The following is a 15,877-nucleotide window of genomic DNA, read 5'->3' on the forward strand; positions in this document are numbered from 1 at the left end:
TCACTGAGCTCCACTGGACAGACTGGGTGCATAAGACAATTTTGAGATATTTTCTTTCTGTGGCAAAGTCATAAAATGCACCCTTCCCAACTGCTTAATGCTTTTGAAGCACAGGGTTCTCTTGAGCACACGGATCTTTTTTTTTTTTTTAATTTTCTTTGTCGTCTCCAAATGTACTCTAAATTTAAATGATGACCATGGTCTATAAAGTAAGAAATGTCTAAACTCCTTCCACTGTCCAAACACGTCAGGGATCTCAAAAACCAATAAGGAAAGGGGAAAGGGCAGGAAACTCTTCTAACCCATCTCTTAACCTCCTGTAAATCTGCCATCGACACTAACACGTTTTAGCTGTGCCTAATTATGAATTTCCTTGGGGTTTATATTCTGTCATCCAATGTCCTCTCTGGGGTTGTGTTAGCTTTAAAACCCCACCTGGGGTAAAACCAATGTCTGCCTCTTGCTATCTAGTCCCCAACCCCAGCCAGCTGGAAAATCTAATCGATGCTAGTTTGTTCAACTCACCCAAACCTCAGGCCTCCTGGTTATATTTATGTTTCAACCTGATCTTTTATTATATTAGGTTTTTAAGAAAATGTCTAGTTTTTCATTTCCAAATCAAAATGGCGAAATTTGTCCAAGCAGTTATTTCTCTTGGATTGTGCTTCTCCCGTCCCTTCTTCAAGGTCTTTACTAGGATGACAGAGATTCGTGACATCACCATCTACCATTGCTGACCATTTTCGGGTTACAGAGAGGTTACCAAGAGGCATGGAAGAGGATGAAAGGTAAAGGGCAAGGAGACAGCATGGAAAAAAAGGGATGTTCCACCAGGTGCATATGCCTATAATCCCAGAGGCTTGGGAGGCTGAGGCAGGAGGATTGCGAGTTCAAAGCCCAGCCTTAGCAACTTAGTGAGTCCCTAAACAACTCGGTGATACCCTGTTTCTAAATAAAATATAAAAAAAGGGCTGGGGATGTGGCTCAGTGGTTAAGCACCCCTAGGTTCAATCTCTGGTACCAAAAACAAACAAACAAAAACCTGACTGCTTTCAAGGACTTATAATTTAGCAAGAAGCATAATTCCATGCAATTAACCACAAGCAGGATGAAAAACTGAGCAGACCACACCCAGGTAAAATAAACCAATCTGGGTGCATGTGACTCTAATCTCACTTTGAAGACACTTGAAAGTTACTTCTTTCAATGGTGTAGGCAGGATCTAGGGAACACTATGAAAAGCACTCCATGACTATTATGTTCATAAAATTTTCACTGCTTATAAATATAGTGGTTTTCATACTGCTCTGTAGAACCCAGGTGGTGTTTTAAAGGTGGCCTGAAACTCACTCTCCACACTGCTGATCCTGGTCAAGAACAGGTCTAATGAGTGGGAAGAAGCTGTCCCGTCCACAATTTTATTTGATGAAAATATTCTGTCACTTAAAAAAAAGAAAAATTGAGAACAACCATTATGTTAACCCAAGACTCTCGGAGCCTTGATTTCTCTAGCTTTAAGATTTCAGAGTCAAATAATGCCAGTATTTTTGTGGCCTGGTGATGAAACAGCAATCAGAAATCTTTTTGGACTCTGGTTCTTCCAATGGCTTGAGAATACATAGGAAATATGAAGTCAAAGGAGCATTTGCCTGCACACAGTGTTGCCCAGGCTGCTCTGAGAAACAGCCTCTTTCTCAGGACACCTTGAGAGCCAACTGAATTCAAGGAAGATGACTTTTTTTTCCTGGTAGTACTCCAGGAACCGGAGCCTTTCAAAACTACATGACATCATCTTTGGCCTCAAGAACTCTGAATTAAGCCAGAGGCTTTGTCTGTCCAGAAAACTAAGGTTAGATTCAGAAGATGTCTTGAAAATGATGTCAAAGCCAGAATTTGATGTCAAAGCCTAATCCTTCCAGCAAGAAGACAAGTGACTTCTTCTAGATGAAAAATCATGGTCCTGTCTCACTGGTGGGAAGAGAAGAGGCCGCTCAGCAACACTCAAAGAAGGTACCACCAAGTGTCACCCTCTGTCTCCAGGGTAAGATTTCCTCAACACCCATTTCCCTACCCTGCCTTCACTCCAAATATTGTGTCTGGCTTATCATCAAATGGTTAGCCAAATGGAAATTGCTTTAGCAAACCATATGCTGCATCCTGGTAATACCCCAAGCTACTCTTCAAGCCTTAACTGCTTCCCCAGACACTGGGGTGAAGGTCTCTATAGCTCATCAGTAAAGTCATATCCAGTTCTGCCTCTTCAACTGTAGATGATCCATTCTCAAATGTTTGGGAGGAAAAGTTGGATAGATGACTGCAGAGGAAGGATCCTCACTGCCAACCAATCAAAATGCCAGAATATTGTTTTTTGGGAAATCAAATCTGTTCAATGCATTTCTGATCTCTAAACCTAAAAATGAAGTGACACTTTATACATTTCCAGCAAAGGCGGAGGAGGCTGAGGGATTGTATATATCATTAGTCAAATGCTATAAAGGCTTAAAATAAAACCTCTGCTCCTCTTTTTTTTTTTTTTAATTCAATTTGAGGGTTGTGAAGGACTGAAATGAAATAATCCATAATCCACAATTCAAACCAGAAGGTTTGGAATAGTTTATAACCACAAACAAAAACAAGCCAATTAAGATGGCCTCTTTTTCAACCAGAAGGAATTTCAGAAGATGTCTTTATCCAAACACAAGTTAACAGCAGAAGTAATACATCTACAAATTTTAAACTTGCACTTTTTGATTATTACTGAATATTTACATTATCAAGATTTCTTGACCCATCTCCTAAATTCACGTTTTTCCCAAGAATCAGATAAAATCTCAGTGAGTAACTAGTCCATCTGGTTAAGCTCATGTTGGAATGGACGGAAAGATGTTGTTAACAAAAGCAAGTTATTAGATCCTTTTTCCAAGACATGGACTCAAATATATAGAAAACATTTTAAAATATATAAGAAATTACTAGGATGGAAGGTACATGACAAGAAATGGTCATTCATGAATGTCTTTCCTCCCATTGATGCTACAGAGGTTGAGACCATTGTTGAGACTAAAGAATCCCTCAATGACCCCGTGCAATTCATTTCATCTTCCTGTGTCCCAGTTTACTCATTTATAAAATGAGGATATGAACTGGAACAGAGCAAGAATTCTTTTATGCACAATAGTTAATTCAGGGAAGATGAAATACATGACAGTGCTACACTTTCCCTTATTCAAAGTGAAATGGTTCTAAGTTGAATCCTAACTTAGACTACCACTTTACAGAATCGAAAAATATTCATCAGAAACTTGGTGCTGCGTGTGAACCCTGGAAATATTCTAGCATGTTTATATAGTAGCTGTATGAAGTCAAATTTCTAATCTTTGATATTTGGCTCAGATGGGGGTCCCATTTTGAAGCTAGGAGCTACAGGAGATGGTAGGCTTCACTGTTAATAATCACAGTTACCACTGGCTTTGAATTAATATCATCTGGGGAGCATGAAAGAGGATTCCCTGGTTCTGAGGCCCAGGCCTCAGCATAGAAATCACAGGTTGGGCTGGTGGTCTAAACAGCTACTTACACTTCAAAGTTTCTCCTTGAAAACTTGAGTCCCAATTCTTGAGTAACTTCTGGAAGTCACTGATGTAGAAGATGCTAAGATTCCTTTGAGCTCTAAATGATACGTCTATAGTTGTTTTTGATATCAAATAATCTCAGAGATAAGTATCTTCTAGTAACTGCAATGACAGCTTAAACTCTCAGACTCTGGATATTCTCAGTATAGGATACATTTCCTAGACTGACTTCAAAATTGAATGTTCACTGATCATCTCAAATTTTTACTTGTCAAAATATGCCAAGATGCCTGTAATCCCAGTGCCTTGGGAGACTGAGTCAGGAGGATCATAAAAGATAGCCTCAGCAACTTAGCAAGTGCTAACCAACTTAGTAAGACCCTGTCTCAAAATAAATAAATTAAATTAAATTAAAATTAAAAAGAAAGTAAAAAGGATTGAAGATGTGGTTAAGTGGTTAAGAGCCTCTGGGTTCAATTCCCAGTAACAAAAACAAACAAACAACAAAACAAAAACCAAACAAACAAAAAATGCCAAGAGAAAAATATATTTAACACATAGGAGTTCTGGAGGCTTAGATGTAGGATGGCAGTGGTGAACACACATGCCTACAGGGCTAACAGGTAGCATGAAGCATCAATGAAAGAAGCAAAGTGGGAAGGAAATAGGGAGGAATTCTTTAAAAATCCTATTCATTGCTGGGTGTGGTAGTGCATGCCTATAATTCCAGCAGCTCAGGGGGCTGAGGCAGGAGGATCACAGATTTGAAGCCAGCCTAAGCTATTTAGTGAGGGCCTGGGCAATTTAATGAGACCCTGTCTCAAAATATAAAATAAAAAAGGACTGGGGCTATGACTCAGTGGTTAAGCACCCTTGGGTTCAATTCCAGTACCCTCCCCCCCAAAAAAATCTGTTTATAACCAGCTAGAGGACAGATACCAATCTGTATTTCCATATTCTCCCACCTCAAACAAGGGGATCAGAATATATCATCTGCACATATGCAAATTGGCATGAGGATATTCTAAGAGGAAGGGAACTGAGAATCAACAAAGAATCCCCTTCCTGGTTGCATGTCCCAGCCACCTAGTCATCCTATTTTAACTTACTTGAATTTTCTGTGCTTAACTTGTTTTACCTCCATATTCTCCACCATCATTTAATTCATTCTCTTTCTGGACAGCCATGACCATTCATCTCTAAATCCCATTTAATTCCCCCCACTCAAATCTGCTCAGATGACATCAGAGCCATCAAGCCTTCCTTCCTCCATCCCCACTGGGGAATTGCTTTATCTCTACAGAGCACTGATCTTTTTCTACCTCATCCCATAGCTACTGTTTCTCCTGAATGGTAAGTAACTTAAGGACAAGAACCACAGGCTTAGATATTTTGCTTTTCTTACAGTGTCTAACACAAGTCTTTTACACACCAAGTATTCTGTAAATATGTGATCAGGTGATTTGTTATTCATTCATTCAACAAAATAATAAATACTATTTGTTGAAAGATTCCACAAATACCCTGAAACTTATCAGAAGTTTCTTTTGTACCTTCTACACCAACTTGCTGTCTCATGGAAAAAAAAAAAAAATATCTTTGTAAAGATACAGAAGATACAAAAGCAGGAAAAACTGATTCTGTGAAATGTGCTGGCACTCTTCCTATCAGTGAATAACAAAAAGTTCCTGAGTTTTTAAAAAGACATTTCATAATGTTGTGCAATATCATGTAACTATCTGCAATCACAGTTCATAAAAATGTGTTCTCCTATTCTTAATATTAAAAGTTAGACTTAAAAGTCTAGGCTGTGGGGTGGACAACTAAGTTATCTTTTTCACATGGATGAAATCTATAATTAACTCAAGATTCTGGAAAACTATGAGATACAGTGACAAGGAATCCATATCCTGGTCCTATCAACAGACTCAACCAAGTGAAAAATTATAGTATTTATTTTTACACAGGGTACTTGATAAAATAAATATTTCCAATAAATTCATGTCCATGAAATCCATATTTTATATGTAGTTCATATGAGTATTGTATTTTCTTATAAACACACATATATACCCCATATATTAAATATATATTTTATATATACATATAATCACATCAAAGAATTTCTAGTCAGAGTTCATAGCAGATATTTCTACAGTAAATACCAGGTTATCTGAATCGCATAATGTTTGCCATCTTTTCCTGTCCCAAGCCTCTAACATCAAACCATTATATTAGTTTATCGAACAATATGCTTTATCTGGTAAGAAACACTGGTTGTTGTGTTTGGGCTAACATAAATTTCATTTTCTTGACTTTGTGTCTCTTACTGTCATTTTACTATGGTACAGAGATATTCCAGATTACTTCTTAAGGAAAGAAAAAATAATTTCTTACTCAATTGCAGAAGAAACAGCACAACTTAATCTGATCATTGTGTGGAGGAGAAAATATTTCCAGTGACGACATCTTCCTATGTCAATTGATTTTATTATAGATGTCATCTCTGTGTGCTATATTAATGCAGCTCTTTTTTCTTACTTCAAGATCTTAATCTTAGTTTGTTGCTCTAACATTTTATTGGTTCAGAATACATGCTGTAAAAATCCGTGGCCATCAAATTTTCCCGTGGGCTAAAAATAACCCATTCCTGTCAGTTGGAATTAGCTGATAAAGAGTGTCAGAGCCTGTTCTGAATAAGTTTGATAACTTCCTGTTTATGCAGCACTGACCCTTGTCTAATAAAGCTTCTTTGCCCTAGAACGAAAGGAGATTCTGCTGCATTCTATTCCTTAATGGCCAATCCTGATTACTTTTGAAAGCCTTTAATACATTTCCCATATTAGACATGAACAGATGTCAGGTATGTTGCCAAGGGAAATTTCTTTTATGCAATCTTGGCTTGTTGTACAATAATAGCCCTTTCTCAACATGGGAAAAAATTACAGACCCAACTAATTTCCCTGACAGGGGAGAGTTACATATGTTTTCCACTTGTAGTTTTTACGACAAGTTTACAATTTTGCCAAACCTGGAACTAATTGGGACTGTTTCCAAAAGCAGCCCAATAAACCCCCAAAAGTGTAGAGCCATTTGAAAAGGCAGTCAATGATGGTTTGCTTTTGCATTTTCTCCATTTTGGCCAAAGAGAGGGGGAAAGTTAGATTGCAAAATTACTTCATTTAAGTTGCTTAAACACTTACTGTTTCATATCCTCCCAGTTTTTGAGCAGCTTGAAACATAGTCCAAAGGTTAACTGTTAGAGGGACAATAAGTATTTAGATAAGCATTGCATTAACATAATTCCAAGAAATGTCAATTAAAACATTTTGTTCTGTTTTTCAATGAGAAAGAGAAAAAAAGAAATACTAATGTACCCCAGAGAGCTAAATTCTTAGGAAATACTTTGCCAAAGGGCATTCAACAACAGAATCTATTATTACCACTTAAAATATTTCTTAAGAAACAGTCACAAAACTACAGAGAGGTTCTACTTTTAGGATAAAAGACAACACAATTTTAGTCCTGTTGCCATCAGTAGAGCAAGAAAGGCTGAATTAGAGTTACCTTGAGAAAATGTGCCAGGATTTCAAAACTGAAGTTGGTCTTGCTCAGTCTTTAGAAAGAAGCCATTGACTAAATAGTAATAAGTAATGCTTCCCTCAGATAAGACCTTTCTGGGATCAATAAATTATAGCTACTTTAATATATGATTACTTTCCTAATATTAAGACCATCTGATGGCAACATTATATTAAAGGCTCAGACCATATTTCATGAGCATGTGGTGCCTTGAATGACAAAGAAAATAAGTAATTCATGTGTGAGGCAACCACCTCACAACAGGTCAAAGGGAAGGAAGATGTTCATTCATAAAGCAACTGAGTCATGAGCCCACTTAATTCCCTAATTTACCTGTGTGATGTTGCAAATAGGTTTTTTTCCAGATTCTCTTTGTTGGGTTTGTACATGTTTATACTGTTAAACAACTATGCCCAATTGCCAGCAACCTTGTTTCATTTGTACCAAACACCATGGAATGTGACTGCTACAGATTTGATTCTTTTGTAAGAGGGGGGAAAATTGAACTTCTAGTCATTCCTTGGTAAGGGAAATGAATCAAACGAAAATTAAAAAAAAAAAAAAAAAAAAAGGCTCTTTGACACAACGTGTTCGCAAAGCCTCATTGAACCTTGCACTATTTCAAAGCTATCAAGAGCCCTGCCTCGGCCTTGATTTAATCTGAACCAATGCATAATGCAACAAAGCTGTTCATAGTACATTAATTTTACTTCTATTTCAAGCAACCAGTTTTCAGACAAACATTGTAATCATTCGTAGTTATATAAGTTTATAATGGCTGTGAGTGTTCTCTTGCAATCAGTGCCAATTGCTATTAGGTATGTAAATTGTTATGTAAAACATACAGGTTTGACATTCTTCATCAAAATGACACATGGTTTTAATCTAGGAAGATGCGTTTAGAGAAAATACTATTTCAAGCCAGAGGCTCATTGCTTTGTGCACCACTAAATCCAGACAGAGGCAAAATATATATTCATTTGTGAACTCAGGGCAACATCAGCATTTCTCCTCTTTTTGGTATGAAATTGTGCTGGGCTCTGAGATCCCTGGTCTACTTATACACAGTGATACTTAGATGTATATCTCAAAGTTATTCAAAACTGGGACCTCTGGTTCAAATCTATATATTTCTTTGTCTCCCCTGAGGTCATATTTTTGTTATCTTTTAACAAATTGGGGGCATAGGAAATGTGTTTTTCTCTTTGTGGTTGTTTTGTCCATCTTTAAAAAGCTGTCTTTTTCACAGGCAACATCTGGCCTGATAAGGCTACGTCATATTATTATCTCACAAGAAAGGCGTTACAGACACTCAAGATTGACAAAACAGAAAATGAGAAAACTTTCAACATGTCTATTTCCAGTCATAATCAGTGGATTCAAACCTATAAATATCTCACTGCAACTGTCCCAGAAGGGAACAATGTAGCGGAAAGAGGCAGGGAAAAAATTCTTGGCTGGGACAATTTGGAGATTTAGTATAAACAGAGAACACCATCCCCAGATTTGGATTTCAACATAATTCCAAGTAAAAAAAAAAACAAACCAAAAAACAAAACTTCTTTTCCCCGTTTCAAAGAATTTAAGCAATCTTGATATTTCAGAAATGAAAACTAGTATACTTACTCTGTTTAAAACCTAAATAGGGTATTCGTTCTATTGGCGTTTTCCTTTCTTTCATGTACTTATAAAGTGCCACCAAAAAGGCCTGTTCATCTGCCCTGCACTCTTCACCAATGGCCAGCTTTGGTTTTTCTTCATTGGAGACTTTTTTACAATTTGTATGGTTATTCTTCGGCTTGGTCAAGGCTGACCTGGCCTCACATTTCACCTGCAAAACAGAAAATACACCACATCGAATCAGGCACAGCACTGCAGGGTTTACAAAGATGGCTGGTGACATTTCCCTGAGTGGGAAGGATGAATCAGTAAGTTACTCTTGCCCTGGAATGGCTTTTTAGAAGTATCATTGAATATGAACTATCCTAGGATCAGGGGATGGCCAATTTGTAAAGGGCCACATGTTAAATATCCTAGGGTTCTGGGTCCTATGGTCTCTGTTGTAATTACCCTGTTCTAGCCCGAGAGCAATATGTAAATGAACCGGTGTGGCTGTGTTCCAATAAAACTTTACTGACAGAAACAGGTGGCCAGTGGGCTATAGTTTGCTTAACTACACCAGTTTCTTTTAGACTCTCTACAAGTATGCTGATGCAAAACCAGAGTTAGTGTTTGTATGAACATTTTTTGAGTTCTTTGACACATCTTTATTTCCCTAAGGGGTACCATCAGTGTCCTTGAACAAACTTTGCTTTCTAAATAAATTGTCCCAGATTGTAACACTTTGTATCAAAATGAATGACAAGTTTGGTAAACTTATCTTGTTGCTATTCTTGCTAGCAACCTGGAAAAACAAGTCAATGCCAGCAGATACTGGTAGCAAGAATATCAGCCGGGTCTCTGCTGTCTGTCACCTAAGGGTGATGCCTGAATATACCCTCAGTAGGAAACAAAAGATCCCACTCTTTAACGAGGACTTCTTGCTTTTCAGCCAGCTCTGAGAATATAATAGAAGATGTTCACTTGCCACAAAAGAAAGAGTAGAGGTCAGCTAAAAATTCAAGAAGAGTGAGTGAAAAGCTCCATGATTAAGAAATAAATGGTGGTAGGCGCTCCAGATGTTCCTCCTTCCACACTACAGGCGGATATGGAACTCGGCATGTGGAGCTGCTAACCTAATGTTCCCTCCTAGCTGCCATGTTCTACAAGAGGCCTTTGATGGTTGTTAAATATAACGCTAAGTTGCTGAGCTATTTTAATTGTAAAAGGGGGAAGTACAAAGGGTCAGACTTGGAGTTCAAGTGCGCCCATGGGGAATGTGTACATTCCAATATTCTTTACATCTCCATATCTAACATCGGGCAGGAAGAGGGCAAGTGCTGAGGAAATGTTATGAATAAAAATGTCCCACAGATTCTACAGTGTTCTCCATTTCAGATTTCTGAACCCTTTTTTCTTTCCCTGCAGATCCTCTTTCTAAGCACTAAGAACATAAAAGACTACACTTATGTATTAAAGGAAAGCATCTTCTACAAGGGTTTTCTTTATTGCTTATTCTCTCAAGTGAACGCATCAGTTTAATGTGGTTAAACCGGTCCTGGAAAAGTAAAACTCATGCACAAATCATTCAGTAGGACCTCTAGATAAGGTTTTAATTTTTAAGGGGCTGTGGAAATGAGATTAAAACATTTTCTCCATGTAGAAGTTTTACTTTCGATCTTCTCATACTTGAGTACTTTGTGGTATTATATGAAGGCAAACATCCTGTGAAACTTTATGTTGTCATCATCTTTCACTGCCAAATTTTAGGTTGTTGGGTCCAAAGTTCTGATGAAATGTATAATTTGATGGCTCATAAAATCACTCCAGTTTTAATTTATATTGCTTTTCAGCCCTTTTTGAGTGTTTACTATGTGGCCAAGGTCTATTGTAAAAGGTGTTCAGATATTATTTCATTTCATGCTCACAGCCCTTATGGGGCGGTTATTATTCTCAAATTAGAAAAGTGGAAACTGAGGTCAATAGAATGAGTAACATGTATACATGTACAAGTTCATGTGAATATGCACAAATTCATAAGTGGTGAGTCTGGAATTGAACACAGACTCTCTCTAGGGTTTGTGGTTTTAAACACTATGCTTTACTGACATTCTTAATAAAAATGTTAAAATCTGCAGTCAAAATGAACAATTTAATTGAAAAATCATATCTTATTATGAGGCATTACAAAAGCTACCACTTAAAAATGTGATTTATCAAGTGAGACATAAAATATAAAACTAGGTGCGCTTTTCAAATCATAGAAGAGCTCCATTCCTTCCATTGGAGGTAAGCTAAGAGAAGAAAAGTCCACATCAACATCGACTGAGCACCCATGATGACCTAGATACAGTGCTGTGGGCTTCAGAGAGTCCACTTTCATGTCCAAAAAGATTGCAAAAGGCGGGTATCTAGCACCATTTTACAGTGAAGGAACCTGAAACCGAGAGAGGTCATGGTCTTGTCAAATGGCTGGCGAGGGGCAGATGAGTGGGTTTGGAGCTCAAGTCTGTCTCACTCCAAACTCCAGTCCAGTACAGAAAGAGTAGAACTAAAGGCTGTGTGAAAAACAGGCTGAGGCTTAAATCTGCAGTGGTAACGGACAGATCATCTCTATTATTAGGTCAGAAGCACCACTGTTAAGGGACTATGAGGTTTGCTTTTCAATGTCTAGAGAGTTGTTCAACCCTCTGCCTCACCTGTGCAAAAACACCCAGAAACAGAAAGAAAGTACACAGGGGTGCACTAACCAGATCCAAAGTCATTCCCACTCCCTGCTTCACACATAGGCTCTCAGTGAAGCCAGGGTGCTACCTGGTGAAGTGCATCCTGATCTCAGTGGGTGCCCCAGCATGCTGCACCCAAGGAGCCAAGGTATCAGTAAAAATCGAACAAGCAAACAGAGGCTTTCCATCTCCCACTAGCTTGATAACATTTTTTTTTTTTTTTCAGTTTACATAAGTGAGCACGTTAGAGTATTATTCTGTTTCTGGGTAGGACCAAGTTCTTTTCTATACTTTTCCCCACATTTACCCAGCATATTCTCAACATTTTAATCTACTGAACTATTGCAGTGCAGGTGAAATAGAAACATGAGCTGGTCCTCAGGTTGACCTTGAGAAAGCCCAGCCTTTTGATAGTGACAGTTAATTACTAGATCTGTTTTTCCTGATCTGAACACCACACACCTGTTGAGTTCATGAAGCGCTCTGGGGTTTCCAAAGTGATTGAGGAAGTACTAATTAGAGAATCAACATTTAATGTTTTCAATGAACCACCACCTATTTGATATTAACCACATCCTTCCATGGGATCGAGTTATAACTAATCTAGTTTTTAACTGGGGCACCAAGATGTGCTGAACTAGTAATAAACAAGCTAGAGTTCTAATCTTGGTTTGGCCACTGATTTGCTGGGTGACCCTCAGTGTTTTCCTTGGTGAAGCAAGAAGGATAATCCCTGGGATAGTTCTGAGATGTAAATGACTTGACAAATATTGAAAATAATGGAAGTATTGCATCTGTGAAATATCAACATACATTTGTGATTTAAATGAAAGCAAATATTGCACACCATAGTTTCCTTCTTTATGTTCCTTCTGAATATAAACCACCTGTTACACACTTCTTATTTTTGGAAAATGCTTGAAAGCTACAGGGAAATATTTGCCTTCTATCAATATAAGACTTTAGTGACTTAGGCCAAGTTTTATCTAGAGAAGATCGCTCTATGAACAAAAGTGGGCTGCAGATCTGCTGCTTTAACATGATCCCAGGAAAAAGGCAGGATTTGAGCTGAATGCATTAAAGATGACTTCAGAGAACTGGTAGCTTTTTCCCCATTTCTTTGAGAAGTCACAAAATCCTCTCTCCCTGGGAAAACAGGGTCTTGCAAAGCTGCCATCATGCACTCATTGAAGAGAGTACAACCTTTTGATAGTGACAGGCAAATTACCAGGCATGAACACAAACCCAGAGGGTCCCACTCTAGGTGCTTTGCTGTGCGGAGCTGCAGGAAGCTGGTACTTATCCATAGTTAGAAATGGTCTGTTTGAAGCACTTTTGAAAAAAAAAGAAAAAGAACAGCCACACAGGCCTTAAAGTCAAATAGTTCTTTGTCACCTAACATGTTGCTTCCAGTTCAGAAAATGATCAGATGGTCATAGCTTACACTCTCTACTGTAACATTTCATGGGAAAAGACCACTTTAGGAAACAAGTGCCATTTTAATAGCTGTCCTGGTTACGGATGTGGCTTGTTCATTCTGTAGGATATTTTAGACAGGTACCAACAAACGAGCTCACCACACTTCACACCTACCAATCTTCCTAAGCAAGTTGATGTGGTTTTGCAGACTGGCTGGAAATGACCAAGGCAGGACTCTAATCCAAGACTCCAAAAGGAGCCATGCATTTGACCAGTCCCCAGGAGCTGACTGCAGCATGACATTCACCATAGCACATGAACAATGGAAGGGTGCTCTGTCCCCTTGTAAAGATTCTGAATGGCAGCACTGGTGGGAGGTGGGGTGAAGGGGTCACTTAGAAAACTCAGGCTTGACTTCCCTCCCCTCTAAGGGGAATAAGTCAGTGGATACTTAATACAGCCCATCCTTAGAGCAGGCTCCTATTTTCCTCAGCTTTGTGAGCCTGAGTGTAAGTCCGAGCTGCCTTCCATGGAGAGGAACATTGGAAGCAGTGTTCTTTCAGATCAAACTGTATGAGTTTTAGAAGATCCCCAGAGGCATACTTGGTAGTAACTCCGAAGGACAAGGGAAGGAGCTTCTTCCTGCTGGACTCAGGCACAGTATGTGCTGGAGTAAACACATGATGTCACTCTTCAGGCGTGGACCAGCACCAACACGAGGCATGGGCAGTTCACACTCTGCTGAATGTGATAGATCTAAACCCTTCGTGCTCCACTCTGCAGAATCTCGCAGGAACTTGCAAACTATATCATGTTCATATCACAAGGAATAAGCGATTCCAGCTGACATCCTTTAAGACCAAGGAAACCAAAGCCCTAGGTAGGCAACTCAAGAGTCCTGTCCAGTTCACAGGAAAATGTCCTTCATAGTATCCATGTGCACTCACTATAGAAGGTCAATTGGAAAATGCACATTTCTACTTATTGGGCTCTTTTTAACCCTTTGGAAGCATGAAGAAATCCTACCCAAAGAGTCTTCAGAACTTCTTGATGAAACAATCATACATGAAGATAAGATTTATGGAATGTGAATGTCTAGGGCATTTATTGTACCCAGAAAGGGGTGGAGTACATGGTAGACTGTCAACACAGAACCAAATTCATTTTTTTTTTTCCTGCAGCAAAATCTTCCAAATTCACCAATAATCCAAATGCTCCCATTTTCAAAAGTTCAGTTCTTGCATCTGGAAATCTGCTGTCAGTTCAAATCTGGTTTTCAATTCAGGTCACAAATGGATTATTGCTGTCTTTGGCTCAGAAACAACACCCACACACAAACACCCAGTGACTGGAACGTGGAAATCTGAACCAATCCCACAAAAATCAAAAAGATAAGTCTAAAATTATGACGTGACTCTTCACCTTTTGAGGTGCTAAATAACTTGAGTGCACACTTTAAAGATTCCAAATAATGCTCAGGCAAAATGGGCTGGACCAGAGGAGGCCTGGAATTGAGACTTTCTGCACTAACGGAGATCTTTAAAAACATATAAGTGGATATATGAGAATATGTTTACAAACAAATATTTTGCTATGTGTCTTTAATTTTATTCTAGTGTGAATTAGAGGTGACTTTGAAAAGTACATAACTAAAAAGATTAATTCCAGCCATTTCTAATTTCATCCTCTGCTAATCTCTGAAACATATTTAGATGAACACTTTCAGAAAGAGGATGGTTCAGCTGGTCTATTTTTGATACGAGCAGAGTAAACTATGTCATTGTGTCACCTACTATGAAATCTCAGCCCCAGTGACGTGGGTGCTTAATCATCTGTCCTTTATCCAACAGGCCAAACAGGGAGGTGGGAAGCGTTTCTGTTGACAAATCAAAATGCCGGCCTCCCACCACCCCCAGACACCAGGGAGGGGAGATGTTGGGAACAGACACGGCATAGTGCTTTCAAAGGCTCTGAATACCAAAATCAGATTCTGAATTGAAAACTGCCACCAAGGCACAAGAGCAGAGAGATGAAGAGGAAAAGGAAAAACGAAAAGATGCAGCACAGTGAATACTATGGAGTGAATGATCATACCTTGGCAACAGCTTTACCATCGGAATTATTGTTGGAATCCTTAGCTCCACTGAATGAATCTCTTCTTTGTGGGCATGGTTTCTTTTTGCGTGGTCTGCCTTTAAGATTTGGCGCTGAAAACAAATGGAGAATAATTGATATACATTTTCATTGGCATGACTTTCCTTAGTAAAGACTCAGAATCTTACAGCAGTGGTCTCCTCTAATTGTTCAGAGAAATGTACATATCTGTGACAGCCAATTCTCATTAGATGCTTCTCTCTCCGGAGGGTTGCAGCTTGGTAGACTATCCCCCTCTGTATGTTTTCCCAACCTAAATTATTGCACTTGACTATGTCTACTTAATATAAAAAAATTAAGCCTAAAGGATGATGATAAGAAAAATACTCTTCCCCACTGTTAGAAAAGAAGCATTTGGGGCTGAAAGATAACCCTGAACCAGGCTAAATGATCATTCTTTGTATTTGGTTTTGTGTCTTATTTTCAGAAACCTAGTGATATGCCAGCCCATTATGGTATCATAGTAATCTAACACTTGAAAACATCCCCCTTTGAAAGTGTTTGGAGACATGAACATTTTCTCAAATCATCATACAGAGTAAGGAGAGAGAGAAAGGGGGAGAGAGAGAGAGAGAGAGAGAGAGAGAGAGAAGAAAAAGAGAGCTATGGAGAGAGTCATTCACAATAACAAGCTACAAAGTATTTTTATGTGTATTTACTAATAATGTCATGACCAGCATGTTTCAAATCTCAATAAATCTAGGTGATACATTTAAATCAGCATGTTTTCTTTTTCAATATATTTTTTATGAAGATCTAGAGGGTTATTTAAAATAAACCTCAAAGATTATGCTGCAGTTAACTTGATTCCGCTGATTACACTTT

General features: G+C 38.5%; 1 protein-coding gene across 2 annotated transcripts in view; it reads right to left on the reverse strand.

Annotated features, from left to right (window-relative positions):
• ARID5B (AT-rich interaction domain 5B) overlaps window positions 1-15,877 on the reverse strand; it is a 210,773-nt gene that overhangs the window by 27,899 nt on the left and 166,997 nt on the right. For both annotated transcript variants that reach the window (XM_079138545.1, XM_079138544.1), the window contains 3 exons: window positions 14,993-15,105; window positions 8,781-8,985; window positions 6,776-6,828 (listed from right to left, as the gene is read on the reverse strand). In XM_079138545.1, the coding sequence (XP_078994671.1) occupies window positions 6,776-6,828; window positions 8,781-8,985; window positions 14,993-15,105 (371 nt within the window). The remainder of the gene's footprint in view (window positions 1-6,775; window positions 6,829-8,780; window positions 8,986-14,992; window positions 15,106-15,877) is intronic.

This window comes from Sciurus vulgaris (assembly GCF_902686455.1).
Source record: "Sciurus vulgaris genome assembly, chromosome: 4".
Taxonomy (NCBI): Eukaryota; Metazoa; Chordata; class Mammalia; order Rodentia; family Sciuridae; genus Sciurus; species Sciurus vulgaris.